Source organism: Phaseolus vulgaris, chromosome 9 (genome assembly GCF_000499845.2).
Source record: "Phaseolus vulgaris cultivar G19833 chromosome 9, P. vulgaris v2.0, whole genome shotgun sequence".
Taxonomy (NCBI): Eukaryota; Viridiplantae; Streptophyta; class Magnoliopsida; order Fabales; family Fabaceae; genus Phaseolus; species Phaseolus vulgaris.
The window spans coordinates 23,291,230-23,310,959 of NC_023751.2; the positions used below are offsets into that span (position 1 = coordinate 23,291,230).

A 19,730-nucleotide genomic window follows, 5' to 3' on the forward strand; every position below is an offset into this window, starting at 1 on the left:
GTGCATATGTATATATTAGTAATTTAGCATTGGCAGAATCAATAAACTAGTAAGTGATCATTTCAGGTGGCCGAATTCTGTCAATAAAGAAAAGTCTCGACGATTACGGCATTAACTAGAACCTTGACACTATATATCAATTTTTAAAACTAAAGAGAACTTATCAAGAATCCAATCTTATATAATGCAACTGAGAATCATAGAATTACAATTGAACAATTATACCAAACAAAAAGAGACCAAGATTCTAATATTTTCTTAATATATTTACAATTTAAGATCATGCTGCAACTTACACGTAAACACAATCATATTACCTCCTTTTCAAGTTTCAAAACTGCCATGAAAGCTTCTTGGGGAACATCAACTTTACCAATAGACTTCATCCTTTTCTTTCCTTCAGCCTGGTTGGAAATAGACGATAATAGTATTATGAACAATCCAAGGTATAAATCAGAATTAAAACATCAATTGCGTATAAGTAATTTTACATTTCCACCACGCAATTAATGAAGTAATAACCATTTTTCTTTGTTAACACAAAATACTACAGAAGCTGAAGTGAGACACACATCTATAGCTATACATATTTCACTGTTCACTATATACATACTAGACATCCATTTCGATAGCCTTAATATAACAAAAAAATTGCGAATTTATACTAGAACATACCTGTTTCTTAAGCAATTTCTTTTTTCTTGAAATATCCCCACCTAGAACATCAAAGAGAAAAAATAAATTCAGGCAATCAGATCAGTACGAGGAAAAAATAAAGTGAAAGATGGATGTGTTGTACCAAATACAATATTGTTCGTAGTTTCTATTTTCTAAATATCTACATAAGAAGGAAATTTCACTTATAATATGAAGAGCCACATGGTCAGGAAATCTTCTCAAAATATGTGGGAAGAGGAACACGAAAAAACAAGTTAAAAGATTTCATTTAAGAACAAATAGCAACCCAAAATCTACTGAGGCATCCTGGTGGTAATAATGATTTAAATATTTTTAAGCATGTTTATGCAAGACAACCCCTAAGGTTTGCTATATTCTCTCACCGTAGCATTTGGCTAGTACATCCTTCCTTATTGCAGATATCGCTTCACTGGCAATCACTTTTGATCCTATACATGCCTAGAATAAAGAAAGCAAGCATATATGTTAATGTTATCATGGTTAGCTTAATGATTTTGAACAATTTTTTTAAAAAAAAATTAACATTAGAAGTGTACTCGATGCTTACTTGAATTGGTACTTTAAACATTTGTCGTGGTATGAGCTCCTTCAACTTCAGAGTCAAAGCCCTTCCCACAGAATACGCCTGAAAATAAAAGCCTCAGTTGATTTTCTGATAATTTGTAGACATCAAAATTAAGTATAATCACAGGATATGCAGCCAAATTTAACTATAATGGTGTAGCCTATATAATATATGATGAAGCGTAGCTTATGCAGACGGGAGTAGCAGTGAAACATAAACAGTAAACCAAGTGAGCCGTAGACAATCTTTTAAATACTGAAAATAGTATCTTGTGATATTTTATACTTCAAGTTCTGCAATAAGTGACAACAGCACTTGAGGTGAGTGCAAGGGGAAGAATCAGTAAGATAGTAGTGTAGTGAAATAGGTATTAACGCTGAGATGCGGGGGATTAAGTGGAGGGCTAAGACTGTTGTTTTACACGTCACTGATAGGAATATAGTAGTTTAAATAGTTAAATAAACCATTTAAGTTTGAATCAAAGCCGTACAATTTTTTTCCTTTTATTTAGGATCATAGCTTTAAAGGGAGAATATGGAAAAAATAGAAGCAAAATGATAATGTTAAGATAAATGTACGCCCACACAAGAAAACGCAGGATGTGTAATGATTGTATACAAATACTTCACTACTACACTCCAATGAAAAAAGGGAGAATTATAAAACAACCCCTCAAAAAAACTGGTCAGCTACACAGAAAATTGGAGGGGCTGGCTCCTGTTCACAGTAACCGCCAAGATAGTCGTGATAGTGTCACTATCTCGTGCAATTAATAATTGAGATCTTTTAACAACAGTAATAAAAGCTAGAATAGACAACACAATATTGAGATTACTTGGGATCTATTCAGACGAGCTTTGAGAATTTTTAGAAGAGAAAAGAAAAAAATGAAATATATTTCTTCACAAGTTAAAATCAGTTTACGCATAAACTAACTAATTAGAAGAAGCGCTCTCGTAATTTCTCCATGAGAATTTCGAGAACAGAAAAGAAAATAATATATATATATATAACTCCATATAAGTTAATAGTTTATGCATAAACTAATTTGAAGAAGCACTCATATAACTTCTCAAAAATTTTATTTTTAACTTATGCATAAACTAATTTTAACTTATGGAGAAATCAAATTAATTATTTTTTCTTCATATTTCTATCTATTAGAAGTCCTAATGGAGAAGCTCGTCCAATGAGGTTTTTCCAGCAAATGGCAATTTTCAAGCTGTAATAGACCAAAAATGTGTTTTTTATTAGTTTCTATTAAATACAAATTCTTTCATTATACTAACTCTCTTTTATTTATTCTCATTGAATAAAATAAGAATTACAGGTCTGACCAACTATTCTGATTACTGAATTAAGGGTCACTTCTCCTCAGTTTAAATGCCTGCCTGAGTACTTGCATTTAAACAATTGCAATCAGAGTTAAAGAATTATTTACCAGACAATTTTTTCAGAAAAAATAGAAAATCATATATTCAAGTAGGGTTTCTCCAAACCAGTATGATTCCTTAAGTTCTATTGACAGGAAAATTACATTTAGCCAGATACATATATTTATTTCCAACCCATGCATAGACCAAAACAGAAAGAATTTATAAGTTACCTTATCATTGTGCACAATTGTGGCCAATGGCTCCACACAGTCACCATTTATCCGTATGTCAAGTTTAATTAAATTATTTTCGACGTACCTGAAAATTAATTATAAGAAAGCATTAGAGCCTTATGAGAAACTTTGGAAAGACAACCTTCTCAGTCCATACTTAATAGTTAATAATACGCAAGCATAACTTTAAAACTAATATATAAAAGTATTTTATGTGCTTGAAATATTAAAAAAATAAAGTTCATCCTCCTCTGGCGCAGAGTTAAGAGTATATGAGATAATATATAAATACTTAATAATGCGCAAGGATAACTTTACAACTATATATAAAATTATTATGTGCTTCAAATATTCATCCTCTTCTGATCCAGAGTTAAAGGTATATGTGTCATGCTAAGACTGTGCATCATTTACAAGATGATAAATCACCAATTTTGATAAACTTCTAAATAAACACTTACAGGAAGAGAAAATAAATGAGTTCAGGGATAAAATGAATTAAAATTCTCATATAAAAGTGTGTTAGGATTGGATTGTTTTTGGAGACTATAAATAATTTCATACCCCTTTTAGTAATTTTACAAAAACAATTATTACTTTAGACAATTCTAAAAAAATAGATAATCTAAAAATTACTTTGCACCTAATCACATATTCAGAGTCTAGACATAAAATTTCTTTTACATGATTGTTAGAGTACATCTATATAGAAATAAGCTCTACAAAAACAAAATTGAAGCACATACTAAGTTAAAATTAATTTATGCACCTCAACCGTTTTAGAGCTCTCTCGTCTAACTTCTTCATAGACATCTATTTAACTTAAGAAGCCCATCATTCCTGCCTTAGAAATGTCTTATTGGTAGGTTTTTACAATTGAAAAGATTCCATGTCTAGAAGCCAATCCAAAAATCAGTGATGCCTACATTAACTTACAGTCCCTAAGCATTAGGTATGTCTTATTTTATCAAAACTACCCTGATTACACTAGAGAGTCGGGGGTATTTACAGTAATCAACAGTAACTTGAAAGCCAACAGAACCTCGTGTGAATATTATCAATAAATTATGCTCTTGGAGACATTTACCCAACAAACGTATACTCCATACTAGCATAACCCTTACTTCTTGACTTCAACTGATCAAAGAAATCACCAACCATCTACAAAATTGACATTTAAAACAATTCAGACACCTGAAAGTCAAAACTAGTCAAACAGAAGCATGGTTAAAAGGTTAATTGAAAAGAAATAAAGTACGAGATTACCTCTGCTAATGGTAATTCATAGACAAGTGATGCCCTATTTTCAGCAATAAATTTCATTTCTTTAAACTGCCCTCTTCTTTCTTGTGCCAGTTCCATAAGTGAACCAATGTAGTCTTTTGGTGTAAGCATCTCAATCTGTACACAACTACATTAATTACAAATAAAGACAATAAACACACACACACACACACACACAACTTCCGAATTAAAATGTTTTCCCCTAACTGTTCTAATTCTTGAAAAAGGTGAACAATAAAGAGAACAAAGTGCAAGAACTAACCTTAACAAATGGCTCCTCAATTGATTTCCTTTTTCCAGGCTCAGGAAGTAATGATGGGTTGGAGCATTCAACCTTCAACAATTTTGTGATTCCGACAAAAATTATGGCGTTAATATGACATTTAAAAAATAGCATATATTCAGTTTTAACAAGTAGTTCACCCAAAAAACTATTACATAGAAAGGGAGCTTAGGAATGAGAAGAAATTACAGTATCACCATTTACACAGTTTACTCTGTACACAACACTAGGAGCAGTTGTTATCAAGCTCAAGTTGTATTCTCTCTCAAGTCTCTCCTGTAATGCAAAGTAAACCAGGTTTCCATAGTTAATCAAAATGACAAATCATATTTCTGGGAATTATGCCATATATAAGAACATTCAAGCATTTCCTCTGAAAGCCAAAGTGTAGATACTTCAACAAATGCAAACCTGGACAATTTCCATATGAAGAAGACCCAGAAACCCACATCTAAAGCCAAATCCCATGGCACTCGAGGTCTCAGGTTCAAACTGTAAACCAGAAAAGAAAAATGAAGTCTTTCAATATATCACTAACCCTACCATTGTCCGCTTGACTCTAAGAAAATTGGATATTTAAGAAAAAGAATTGTTTGGTGCCAAACTTTGGATAAAATTGTATATTATAATCCACCAAATGTCAAAAAACAGCTGTACATGAAGATCTCAATCGAGTAGTTTAAATAAACTTTATGGCTGGCAGACTCTGAATGCTTCTCTCACCAAAGAAAACTAATTCAAAAGTACAACTGAATAAGTTAATAAACATCACAGTTTAAAGAAATATCAAATTGATAAAAGGAAATTATAACTAAATCAAGAAAAAATTAAATTGAATAACCAAAAACCAAATTATGTTCCTTTGCCAAAAGTCTAGAAACAAAAGATAAACCATTGTTCAAACATATCAGTATAACCTTTAGTGCAGCATCATTGAGTTGTAGCTTCTCAAGTGCATCACGCAGATCAGGGAATCTGACAATAAATGATAATAAGGGAATCATTAATGATTAATTTCAGATACATTCAAGAGTAATAATACAATTGTTTTGCTCAAGAAAGAAGAGAGTCAACAAGAGATAAATACTGGTCAGCATCAACAGGAAACAAGCCACAGAACACCATAGGAGTGGCTTCCTCGTATCCAGGGAGTGACTTATCAGCCTTTCTGCCATAGTGAGTAATAGTGTCACCCACTCTAGCATCAGCTACTGTTCTTATTGATGCAGAGAGATAGCCCACCTATTAAAGCACAACAAGATATCATCAGTAATAATGAATAAAAAATGTTTATTTTATCTTTCTTTAGAGAACAAAAATGACAATAATGCATTTACCATAGAAAGGAATTGTCATGCCAGCTAAAAATATGCACATACAGATGCATAGTTACTCAGCAGAAACAATACACCACTGCCATGCATTGTGTCATCTTTTTTATGCCATTTTTTAAGTCTTTTATCTCATTTCTCATAGAGTGTACGTACGATATGTTACAAAAAAAAGGATAGGAGAGACAAACCAAAAATACCATAAGCAATATGAAATACATCAACCAGCTAATTAAACCATCCAGAAGTACTATTTTACCTCACCAGCATACAGTTCTTCAACTTGTAGTTGATTGGGAGACAAAACTCCAATTTCATCAGCAAAGTAATCCTGCAATTTAATAATCAATTACCTTCAGACTTCAGAGAACATTAGTGGTCACCACAATGACCAAGTTTTTACCAATTATAGATTAAAACTTGTTTGAATTTGTTTGCAGTCATAATTAAAAATTTGATAAATGTTGTTAGTAGGATATTAAGTGTAATATTAGAAGTTGTTAGAAGATTCTAGACATCTCTTTGTAATCAATACTTTAGGGTTAGAACTCTATATATAGAGATGCTGATGTAATGTTTAAAATCAATCAGTTGATATTAGAGCTTTCGATCTTGGGGCTCTTCTTTACCGTCTTAGTTACGGTTCTTTTTTTTAGGGTTGCCTGAGGTGCACCTATTTCCTTTGATTATTGGGGATTGCATGAAAAGAACCGAACTCGTGGTTTTGTCACTGTTGTTTCCACTGCAGCTATTGTTGCCGGAGCTGCCGCTGTAGCATCCAATCAGATAGGCATCCTCCAATTTGTCTGTTGCCAGAGTCACACCGCCATCGGAGCTATCACACACCTGCACATACGCAATCACTCTCCGCGAGTGAGTTTTGCGAGCCACATTTTTCTGGCACGTGATGCCGCGCCCGAAAGTAGTTCCCACTGCCGTTTGTGTCGTTAGAGCTGCCTGAAGATGGAAGTTCCAAATCTGCCAGTGTTTCCCTTTTTCCTTGGGTTGCGCATCTCTCCTTTAAAAGGAGCATTGTTCATGGACAACATTGTTCTGTTCTGTTGTCTTAATGTTCTCTATTTTATTTATGAGGGGGGCTAAGGAATCCCAATTTATTTAAGCATGCCAACTCCACTAAGCAATGTTGATCTTCTGCACCTGCCTTATGACAGTCACCTTAATGGTCAAACTTATCTTTGGTGAGCTCAATTTATCAGATGCATGTTAAAGGGTATGGGTAGGCTCAACCATATTGAAGGAGAGGTCATATCTCAGGACAAGCCTAATTTTCTAAATTTGGGACAGTGATGACTCACGAATTATTACATGGTTATGGGGATCCATGATTATAGAAATCAAGAGAAATTATACGTTCTACTCCAGTGCCCATGCAATTTGGGAAAACATTGCAAATACTTATTCTATGCAATAAGACATCTCTACATGTTATGAGTTAGAAACAAAGATCTTTGGAGCCAAGCAAGGCACTCTCCCGGTAGTGTTGAAAGGTTTGTGGATTGACTTGGACCAGCATCAAAATTTGAATCTTGAAAATAGCAGAGATGTTGTCACTCTTGCTTAGTTTTTGAATGGTCTCAGATATTTATCCGGTTAGGACAAATTCTTGGGAAGGAAATACTTCCTTCTCTTTTTGAAGTCTTCTACATTGTCCGAGGTAAGGAAACTCGTTGAATGGTCATGATGAATGAGCCCTCAACTGAAGGAGCTGCTATGTTCTCTAAAAAGGCTTCCAAACCTGGGACCTCAAATCCTGGAAACATGAAACTTAACTTAAAAGACAAAGAGAATTGTTGGTAATCTCATTGTATGAAATCTAGCCACAATAACGAGACTTGCTTTACGCTACATGGAAAGAAGAAAACTCTCAATCGTTTGGCTGGAATAAAAGGATAGCCCTCAAGGAAGGCTTATCGGGCAACATCAGATTATGAAAATTCTAGCACGACTCCTTCATCCTTTTCAATTGAAGAAGAAATGTTTGCATTACGTGCTGAAATTGAATGTCTAAAATTTCTCAGAGTTCATAAATAAGCCACCTTCTGGTACTTGCTTCCTAACCATGACTGGTAAGAACTCCTCTTTTAAAATTTTAAAATTTTATATAAGGACTCTTGGCTTCTAGACTCTGGTGCGACAAGCTATATGATCCCTCATCCATCTCTTTTAACATCATATGTTTCTCTTTCTGATAACCACATTACTGTTGCCAATGGGACCTGTATTGTATCCCAATAGTTGGACGTGGTAATATTTTTCTTTCGTCATCTCTCAGCCTTAAAGACGTCCCTTACGTTCCAAAACTTTCTAATAACCTTGCTTGCGTTAAAAAAACTTTACGATGACCTAAATTAATTTGTAACATTCTTTCCTACTCATTGTGTTTTTCAGGATCTTACTATGGGAAGGACAATTGGAATTGTTAAGGAGCAGAGAGGGTTATATTATTTTAACAACTTTGGAACTAAGGATAGGATCAATAAACAAGCGTCTATCTCTTGTCTCAAGTTTGGCACTACTTTTGAGTCCTCTAAATTTGGCTTCTCCACCATCGTCGAGGACTTCCATCCTTTTTCGTTTTAAAGTTTATGTTCCCCTCCATATTTTCCAAAGAGTCTTTCCCCTCCTTATTGAGCCATTTAAATGTGATGTATTTCAACTTGCAAAGCACCATCGTGCCACATACCCTCATAGTAATACAAAGAGGGTTCATTCTTGTGATTTGGTTCATTTTGATGTTTGGGGGCCTACATCAAACTCTAGTATATCTAGTGCTAAATGATTTGTCACTTTCATTGATGATTGTACCCGTGTTCAAGGTTGTCAAACTCGAGAGTCTCCGTAGACTCGTGAGAGTTTAGTAAACTCAATTCGTAAGAGTTTACTTTATATAAAAAAAAATATTTTAACAACATAATCATTCAAAGTAATTAATTGTACAACACTAAAATAACTACATTAAGTAGTAAAAATGCCACAAAGTATCCCAAATATTATTGCAAATATGTACTCTAACTAAAAATAGAACTAGATAAAAAGGCATCACTAGATAAAAAGGCAGTAGGATGCAAATGTGTTTATAAGACCTTTACAAAGAAAGGTTAGTTTGCTAAAGGATATACTCAAACTTATGGTGTTGATTATAAGGAGACATTTGCTCCATTGACAAAGATGAATATTGTTAAAATCATTCTCCCATTGACAACTTATTTTGGATGGAAATTGCAACAATTTGATGTGAAAAATGTTTTCTTGCATGGACATTTAGAGGAAAAAGTCTACATGGAAATTCCTCTAGGTTTTAGGTCTATTGAAGAAGGGAATAAAGTGTGCGGGTTGAAGAAAGCTTACGTACTAAAGCAGTCACCCCATGCTTGGTTTGGTAGACTGACTTAGGCTATGATCTCCATGGGGTATCGATAGAGTCAAGGTGACCATACTAGAAGGTAAACTTACTCTACTCTTGGTCTATGTTGATGATATGATTGTTGCATGAGATGATGAATACGAAAAACAAATCTTGAAAGAAAAGCTTGTTGCTCAGTTTTAGATGAAGGATCTAGAAAAATTACAGTACTTCCTTGGGATAGAAGTAGCTTACTCGAAAAAAAGGCATCTTTATCTCCAAAAAAGTATGTTCATGATCTTCTCAATCAAACAGGTAAGATTTATAGAACAAAACCATAGAATTAGGAGTGATAAAGGTAGTTCTACTATGAATAAAGGCCAATACCAAAGACTTTTGGGGAAGCTCCTTTAGTTAGCCCACACTAAACCTGACATAGCCTATTTTGTGAGCGTACTTAGTCAGTTAATGCATAATCCAAGGGAGGGACATTTACAAGCCATGAACAGAATCCTTCAATATTTGAAGACAAATCCATTAAGGAGATTATTGTTCGAAAGGTATGAACAATTAAAAATGAAGGTGTATATTGATGCAGATTATGCAGGGTCTATCATAGATAGGAAATTCATCTCGGGATATTGCATGTTCTTAGGTGGAAATTTGGTGATTTGGAGAAGAAACAAAACATTGTTGCAAGGTCTACTCCATAGGCTGAATTCTGAGCTATGACACATGGGGTGCGTGATTTGAAATGGCTGAGAATTATTCTAAATTATCTTAAATGCTCTACACATTGCTTCCAATCCAATTCTCCACGAGGGAACTAAACACAGAAATTGATTGTCATTTTATTCAGGAAAAGTTGCTATCCAAGTAAATTTGTACTGAGTTTGCCAGATTCAATGATCAAATGATCAACTTGCAGATGTGTCAACAAAATCCTTAAGGGGACCTTGGATTGAATTTATTTGTTCCAAACTTGGTATATACAATTTGTATGCTCCTTAAGGAGGGGGGTGGTTAGCATAGGTATTAAATATAGGTAGTAAGTAGTTGTATTGGAAAATTGCTGAGTTGTACCTATCTATGTACCTAGGACTCTAGTTTTGGCTTTTGATATTTGTTCTCCCCTCTACTTATTGTATCAGAATTATATCAATATAAAGGTGAACATAAGAGAGGTGTGTGATTAAGCCCTCTAAAATATCTTGTCTCTTTTATTTATCTTAAATACCTGCTTGAGGAGGAGTGTTGTTGTAGGAAATTAAGTGTAGTGTTAGAATATTCTAGAGATCTCTTTGTAATCAATACTTTAGAGTTAAAATTCTCAATATATAGAGGCTAATGTATTCAAATCAATCAATTGAATAAAATCTACTCTCATTCAGATTAATCATTTTCCGTTTTATTACAAACAGGCAACTATACTAACAGTTTGTCACCACAGGCAAGAATAAGGGATCAAAAAATAGCAAACGTACTATACCTTCCCACTAGCCATGAAATAAACTCTATCACCTTTCTTTATAGACCCATCTACAATTCGGAAGTATACAATAACACCTCTGTATGGATCATAGTAGCTGCATTTAAAGAAATAATAAATATGAGTGCCTAAAGGATAAATACCACATGAAAAGAATATTAGCATAAACAACATGCAAGGGGGGTTAACCAGCCATACATACTAAAGGAATTTTATCCATGTAAATACTTCACATCTTTATGAAAGCTATTGCATCCAAGGATGTCTTTGTAGAGAGTAATTGTATAACAAATAGATGCATAAAGTACAGGTATCTGAACTTGCATTAAGCACACAACAACAAACTACATAGAAAAAGAATTACCTAAAGTATGGGATGAAGCCTAGACATGTAAATTAGATCCTTGAACTTTACAATTAGTATACCAAGTCTTAATTCAACATGTTATAATTTCTAGATTGTAGGGACCTTACCAAAATTATTTCATGGTATCAATGTCATCCAAATCTAAAAGGACAAGCTATGTGAATCAATAGTATACTGCTTATATTTATCATCAAATGGATTAGTCTGATAACATTTGAAAAGAATGAACAGTACCTGTCAAATATTAAAGCCCTCAACGGTCTTTTAGATGTATCTTCAGGTGGGGGAATTCTTGCAACAATCGCATTGAGAATATCAATTATACCTATTCCTTCCTACAGCAGAAAGTACTTCATTACGTAGAAACATGTACATATTAACGTAAAATCATAAACCAGAGAAAACAACAGGAAATGAAAGAACAATAACAAACCTTTGCAGAGCAGAGAATCGCATTGCTGCAATCTAGACCTACAATCTATACAAGAAATCAATTCCACTCACGATTTTTCTTATCAATATCATAAAAATAATTCAAGAATTAATAAATAAACAAACTAGCAATGCTCATGCAAGGATGCCCTAGTTAACCCATTCTAAAAATGTATATCTCCAGCAGTGAAACTATAACCATTCTAGTAGTAGTAATTAAACTAGGAATAATGAGACTTAAGAATGTGTTAAAATAGTAGAGAGAGAGAGATAGAGAAACTGAGAAAAAGAAACTATTGTGTTATTATGTAAAGAATACATATCAATTGATTATTTTGTCTATCATAGACTTTAAAAGTCTCGGAGATGCACTTTTAATGACTTTTAATTGTTTATTGCAAGTGAATAATTGATTATTTGGCCATTTAATCCATTAAATTGTGCAAGTTTATGGTGCAGTTCCTGCTTTAAAGTCACCAAACATGCTCCCCTGGATTACTGAACCATAACAGTTGTCAAGGCCATACTCTAACAGAACTATAAGCTAATGATCAGTACAGGTATGCTCCAATCAAAGAACATATCAATTTTATAATGCCAAAAAGTTTGCTGGCATTCTCAAGCTTCACTTTTGTGTATTTGGTTGTAAAGAAATTGCTATAATCCTGGGGACCCCAATCTTCTATTAAGTTCGTTTGGGATTGAGTAGTTTTTCTAGCCTCTTGTAGTGCTCTACCCTTATGCTCACGGTTGCCCTCTATCCTAATCAATTCCTTTCTTACCAAAAAAAGGAAAAGTATAGTGTCATAAGGGTAACTTAATGAGAAGGGTCCTAGACTATCTTAATGTGAAACTGAAAAATTTAAACTAGGAATATGATATCAGCGGTCTAAGTAGGCAGACAAACCTCTTCAATCTCCTTGATAACTCGATCTGGTTCTGCACCTGGGAGATCTATTTTGTTCAAAACCTGTTACAGAATATCTAGTGTTACTAAACATGCACACATGCAACACATTCGGACATTTTATCTCATGATTTTATGACTTCAGAAAAGTAATGAAAAAAATACAAAAACAATTCATCCTTATTTTGAAAAGAGCCATGCCACAAAATTACACAACTGCTTAGTAAGTGTAAATATGTGGTCTTTTTTCCCAAAAAAAAAAGAAATATTTGGGTTTATTAATTGAAAAATAGCATCAATAAAGGATAATGTGTATCTCAGTAAACTAAAACAAAAATTAAATATAAGTTAAAAGTAGAATAACAGAAATAATGTACTCACAGGGATGATTTCTAGGTTGTTCTCCAAAGCCAAATAAACATTAGCTAGGGTTTGTGCTTCAACACCCTGTGATTTGAAAGCAAATTTTTGCAAAAGCATAAACAAGAATTACTGAAAGATCACTCTCACATGATAAAGGAAATAAAACCAGAGGGGAAAAAAGAGCAATAAAAGCATAGAGATTCACCTGAGAAGCATCTACTACTAGAAGAGCACCCTCACATGCAGCAAGTGACCGGGAAACCTGGCCACAGTTGAATAGTCACAATGTATTATTGTATTGATTCTGAGAAGGGTTTAACGGCCACCAAAAAAGAAAGAAAAGAAGATTATGTTCATTTCCAACACTCAAACCCAATTGAGTGGGAAGTGTCATTTAGAAAGACTAAATGGAAACTCTAAAATGTGATTGATATATAGCGTTTTATTTACATTTTCATGCAGTTTTTGTTCTCATTGTTAGCTAAAAACAAAGGATGTGGCTTCTTAAAAGGTTCTAGAAAAAGAGAAGGAAAGAGAGGTGGGGGCGGAGATCAAATAGAATGCCACCCACATTTGATAGCCGTCCTCTGTTTTCTGTTTCTTTTTTGAAAAACCAATTTATTTTCAAAAGCTCGCCATTTATGCCTACAAATTCTTGAAACTACAACTTGATGGAGAGAGTTCACAAGACTGACAGTCGTGCTTAAGTTTCTCTGTTCAATGTTCATATAGGTGTTACATGTCGTTGTAGTCCCTAAATTTGAAGCAAAAAGAAATGAAATGGGACAAGACTGGTGCAAAAAATAATACAATAGAAAGAAGCATATAACAGATAGGCAGTTAGCATGTACGTATAACTAACTACATCACATACCTCATAGGAGAAGTCGACATGACCTGGTGTATCGATTAGATTCAAGCAATAAGGTTCATTTTCAAAAACATAACGCATTCGAGCTGCCTGCCATGATAAAAATCAGCCAAATACCTTCTCAAATATCTTAACATCGAAAAACAACTTCAAACTCACATTTCCCAATCTCTCACACACGATTAAGCTAATATAATACGGGATTAGGAAATGGTGGAACCTGGAGCTTAATAGTGATGCCTCTTTCTCTCTCCAAGTCCATGTTATCGAGAAACTGATCCTTCATGTCTCGCTGTTGCACCGTGCCAGTAACCTGAAGCAACTTATCCGCCAACGTCGATTTCCCGTGGTCAATATGCGCAATGATGGAGAAGTTCCTTATATTACGCACCGGCACCTAAAACCAATACAATCCAAACATGTTTACTGCTACGAACGACGGGCAATTTGGGGAAATACGACAAAATGTAACTAATGGTGATACCTTAGAGAGACGGTGTTCGCCGGCTTTGGCGGCGGAGTCGAAGTCGGTGCTGGCGACCTGGCACAAAACGCCGGAGCGAAACGTGGAAGCATTTGGAAAGACGGAACTAAGGCAGCGTTTGGATGAGTGGAATCTGGTAGTGGTTCTTCTTGTTCTGCTTCGTTGAGCATGGAAGAGCGCGCGTTGGTGGTGGTGTGGTTGTTGCAGTTGAGTTTTAACGGATAAGAATAGAGACGCGCCACAAATTTCTGCGGCCATTGGAAGTGTGACTCTACTGCACCGTTGCCAATGGAACACGAGCCTTCAACTTAACTTTTGTGCTGGATCAAGTTGGGCTGGATCCGTTCGAGTGTGTTTCTTCCTGCACTCCCATAATTTTTTCCTGCACCTCTGTGGGTCTATATAAAATAAAAATATCTTTATATATGTTACTGGGTTATTAACCCGGGAAAGATTGTTTGCAAAAGAATATATTAATAAATAATTAAATAATTATAATTTATGTAGGTAATATATTTTAACTTTTTTTTTTTGCATTAAAGATGTCTTAAAGTGTCTTATATAAAAATATTTATACATTGAAATGTTTTAATAATAAAAAAATTTTATTCAATATAACAAAGATATCACATTTATACCAAATAACCAAATACCAAATAACAAAAAAAAACATAAGTTAGAAAGCAGAAATATAATAATTATAAATATTAATAATGTTTGAGCAACCGTTGTACACATTAAGTCCAACTAAATTTAAAAATTTATCTTTTTTATCAGGCTTTAAAAACAGTCATGACTCCCAAATATATTACAATAAACTTTCAATCAAATTATTTTCATAATGATAACTCGAAAGTGTTGTCATGTATGTTCATCATCATCTACTTCAAAAATAATTTTATCATTTTCCTGAAGTGAGTGTTCCCCATAGAATTCTTTCCATCCACTTCCCAATTTGACAGTCTTTTTGGAAACATTTCGGATTAGAACTTTGCATTGCACTTGTTCATTTGGACCGTGCAAAGTGACATTTTGGAATCTACCTCTTCGCACATAAACTGCGAAAGTCACAGGCAAATCCTACACAACAATAAAAAGTTAAATATTTGCAATTGTGAAAAAAAAATCATTTCATATAATATATGTAAAGCAAAAGTCAGTTATAAAAAAAGATATCAGATGACTTGTTGTGCACTCGAAAGCAGCCAAAGTTAGTGTAAAATGCAGTGCATGATAGTGAGCTTCGACTTTCAATCTCTACGGTAGTAGTTTCGGACAACGTATCCTCAAATATGGTTACATCAAAACAGCTATCCCCACGTAACGGAAGACAATTTGATGAGATCCTTCTTTTAACGCGCACTCCATCGCAACCTTTAACCATTAAGGGATTATGCATGTCCATATTATAACGTACCTTGAATATATTTCCTTTTGATGTGCAAGGGTCCATATAAAATTCAGTTTCGTACCAAATATTATTGCAAAGGCCCCATCCACAAAAAAATCATACTATGATAATATAAGCATAATATGAGAATGTTGACAAAGAATAGTTAATCCTAAAACGGAAAGAAAAAAATAACATATGGAGAATAAATATGAGAACATATACCTCCGAAGGATGATGCTCTTGAATGTACCTATTGTTTTCCTGCTTATGATTTCTGTTGAGTCTGCGTTGTTCATTAAAAGTTAATGAAACACTGAAGTGGTTTACTAGATAAAAGTATACAGAGGGTAGAGGTAGATTAAAGTTCAGAAACTTTTCAGAAATGCAAACTAATGGTGTGATTGTGGAAAGGTATATAATTTATAAATAATAACTAATAATTAATAAAGAAAAGGAAAAAAATGTTACATTTCTAGGTATTGAAATGATGAATGGTAATTTTTGGAAATAACAGTCATACTAAATAAATTGGTATTTTCCATTATGAATGAGAAGTACAGACAACCATAGAAAAGAAGATTGTGTAAACAATGAGTTTAAAATACAAAAGTTTGAAAAAGACTTCAGTAGTTAAGTATACGTTTTAATGTGAAATGAGAAACCTATGAGGCAACACATCAATCCAATCCAGCAGAGCAGAGTGCCTGTCTAAAAAATGCACCCTCATGAATAAATAAATATTTTTGTGGTTAAATACCCATTCACAAATATCCCGTCTCTAAAAAAAATAAACAGAATTCCAAATAAAGTGCGTGGTGCATATTTGAACATACATGTGCACATCATAAATTCATTTTAATATATCATATTTTTAATTTAAAATTAACAAAAATTACATTCTATATTTAATTTATTTTATTTTTAATTAGTTAGCTTATACATTTAGTATGAAGTAGGAATCCGTTTTTCTAAATTTTTGAAAATGACAGTGATACTAAATAAATTACTATTCTTCACTATGAATGAGAAGTACAGAAAACCATAAAAAAGAATATTGGGTAAACAATGGGTTTAAAATTCAATAAATTGAAAAGGACTTCAAGAATTAGGTATACATTTTATGTATTTTGTTTCTATTTAATTATCATTTCTTTAATTTCAAATTAACAATAAACATCTTTTACAATTACAAAATTAATTTCTTTTATTTTTAATTAATTAGCATATATTATGAAGTAGAAATAAAAAAAGTAGTATACTTTTCTAAAACCATAAAAAAGAACATTGGGTAAACAATGAGTTCAAGAGTTTGAAAAGGTGTTCAAGTTAGGTATACATTTTATGTATTTTGTTTCTATTTAATTATCATACTTTTAGTTTTAAATTAACAATAATTATCTTTTATAATTAGAAAATTAATTTCATTTATTTTTAATTAGTTAGCATATACATTTATTATGAAGTAGGAATAAAAAAGCAGTATACTTTTCTAAAGACTAAGTTTATTAAATAACGGTACTATTATAAATATTTAATATAACAATATTAAATACATCAGTTTGTTATAAAAGTAAAATTGATTTTTAATCACATATTATTGTAACAATTATAATAAATGTCACTCAACTGTGTTTTACCTTTACTAGCTTAACATTTAGTGATTATTATAATTCCATGCAATACTATTTCCTAATGAATCATAAAAATTTATGAAATCTATAATATAAAACACTCTGTTATGCTATAAATTACTATTATAATAATAAACAGTTAATATCAAAATATACATGTTGTCATTTTTTAATATAAATTGAAGTTCACATTATGATTTAAGATTTAAGTTGAAACTATAATTATAGGTTTATCACATTATTCCATTGTTTTTAAATATTATAAAAAATTTCAGTGTAAACAACATTTTCTATCTTCATCAAGAATAAGAATTTTCATTCATTTTTTTGTTCTAACTCTAGAAATAGCTACATAGAATTGTCCATGTGTGAAAACTAGACGTGGAAGATATAAACCAACTTTAGTCAATGATTGACCTTGGCTTTTATTGATTGTTGTTGCAAAACATAGAGCTACTTGAAATTGTCTTCTTTGAAATTTGAATGGCATACCTGAATCTGAAGGGATCAAATTCATTCTTGAAATGAAGATTTTATCACCAATATTTGTTCTTGTTAGAACTGCTACACAGATAACATTTTTCTTCAAATCAAGAACTTGCAACCTTGTTCCATTACAAAGACCATTGACTTGATCAATATTTCTCAAAAGCATAATAGGCACGCCAATTTTCAAATGAAGTCGATGATTGGTATCCCTGAACATTTTTTCTCATTTAAGAACTTAGAGGTGAACCATTCACCTTCAATTTCATGATCTTCCTCTGATTGGCAAGGTGTATCCAAACTAAGATAAGTTATTTCTTTACCATTTAACATAGATAAAATAAAATCATTCACTTGCTATACTGATTCAATTGTTGGACAAAGTATTGCTCCATCCTCAAAGTACCCAAAACACATCATGTCAGTTAACAAATTAGGATAAACAAAATTCACCAATGACAACAAAGGTGTTTCTGTGGGCTCAATCAATAGATCAGGTGGGATTTCCACTACACACTCACCATTTTCATTCAAACCAATTTGGCCATCTCCAATTTTGAGAATCCAATCAACAAATTCTTTGATACTGTTTGCGCTTACATTAGATTTTGCATTGTTTAATCTCATGTTTTGAGAAAGTTTTAAGATGACAGCTTAGCCACAAATGAGAAGAGTTGATTGTTGACTTCACAACATCGTATCTTGATCATTTTTTTACAACTAGCAATATTTGCCTGAAATCACCTCCCAAAACCACAAACTTCCCACCAAAAGGTTTTTTACTATTTCCCTCATTAATCATTCTCATAACATCTCTCAAAGTTCTGTCAAAGGCCTCAAAACACATTCCATTCATCATTGGTGCTTCATCCCAAATAATCAATCTCATTTCAATCAAAAGTCTAGCACAATGACTTCCTTAAGGTATATTACAAGTTGATTCTTCATTTATTAGAATAGGAATGCAAAATCTAGAATGTGTTGTCTTCCCTCCAGGTAGTAGTAAAGAAGCAATTCCGCTTGATACTACATTCAAAACAATCTTTCCTGTAGATCTAACTGCAGCAGATAATGTTCTCCGCATGAGAGTTTTGTCAGTTCCACCATAACCATATAGAAAGAAGAAAGCACTCTTTTCAGACTCAACTGATGAAATGTTCTCTTCATAAACATTTAATTGCTCAGTTGTGAGACATATCAACAATGACATATGCTCTTTTTCCATTTCATCTTTGTTGTTGTTAAGTTCATCCATAATAAACCTATTTTGAAACAAAGATGAATGAGAAGGATCAAGGCAAACAGACAAATTCTTGTAATGACTACCCATTTGCCATTAATAACACTTGTATTTTTAATAGACAGAGATCATGTAGTTGTTTCTCCTCGAGTTGAAGACCTAACATTATTCAAAAGCACGCGCCATTTCTAAATGTCTAATGGTGTTTTGGGGAAAAAATACTTTCAAATACGACATCTCTAAAGTTGTCGAAATGGTGAAAAGGAGTAAAGGAAAAGGAGAGAAGGGAGGGCAGAAGGTTGAGATGAAGGGTTGCGATTAGGGTTTGAGAGGAAAGAGAGTAATCAGGTTTCAGAGACCGAGAGAATGGGGAAAGCGAAAAAAAAAACGCTAGAAATCGGAAATTCAAATTCAAATTCAAAAACCATTACCTTAAGGATGCTCTGTCATTGTTCTCCAACATCTGTTGGAATCGACATTGCACAGTCATTCACGGAAAAGGAAAAACCATGTTCAAAAACCCTAATTCAAGAATCCTAATTTAGTTGCTTTAGAGAGAGAACTGCAAAAACAAAATGAAAGAGATTGGGGAAAGAGAGAGAATGGGAAAAAAAGTGAGTTTTAAAACATTGGCCAGTTTTGCACCAGCGGAAGCAAGGGCCTGTTTTGTTCACAAAAAAAATAAAAAAAAATTCACATTACGATCGACACGTGTCAAACTTTATTCTTTCAGTACATATTAATATCGGTTTTCTTTTCAAAAAAATGTGAGAACACCACGTGTAGAAAGTTTCTTGGTTGTGCTCCCTTAAATGTTATAAGTATAGATTTCAAAAGCACACGTCATTTCTAAATGTCTAATGGTGTTTTTGGGCAAAAGTGCTTTCAAATACGACATCTCTAAAGTTGCCAAAATGGTGAAAAGGAGTAAA

General features: G+C 33.1%; 1 protein-coding gene across 1 annotated transcript; it reads right to left on the reverse strand.

Annotated features, from left to right (window-relative positions):
• Positions 1-160: 160 nt before the first annotated feature.
• Positions 161-14,442, reverse strand: LOC137820092 (translation factor GUF1 homolog, chloroplastic). Its single transcript, XM_068623895.1, has 22 exons — positions 14,049-14,442; positions 13,785-13,961; positions 13,568-13,654; positions 12,899-12,955; positions 12,712-12,777; positions 12,331-12,393; positions 11,425-11,469; positions 11,226-11,326; positions 10,625-10,721; positions 6,031-6,102; positions 5,528-5,682; positions 5,358-5,415; positions 4,852-4,932; positions 4,630-4,716; positions 4,420-4,491; positions 4,140-4,274; positions 3,961-4,034; positions 2,871-2,958; positions 1,247-1,324; positions 1,062-1,137; positions 676-716; positions 161-404 (listed from the first exon to the last, which is right to left on the reverse strand). Exons 1-22 carry the CDS (start codon positions 14,304-14,306, stop codon positions 309-311), a joined length of 2,064 nt encoding a protein of 687 aa, XP_068479996.1. The 5' UTR covers positions 14,307-14,442; the 3' UTR covers positions 161-308.
• Between the last annotated feature and the right edge of the window lie 5,288 nt (positions 14,443-19,730).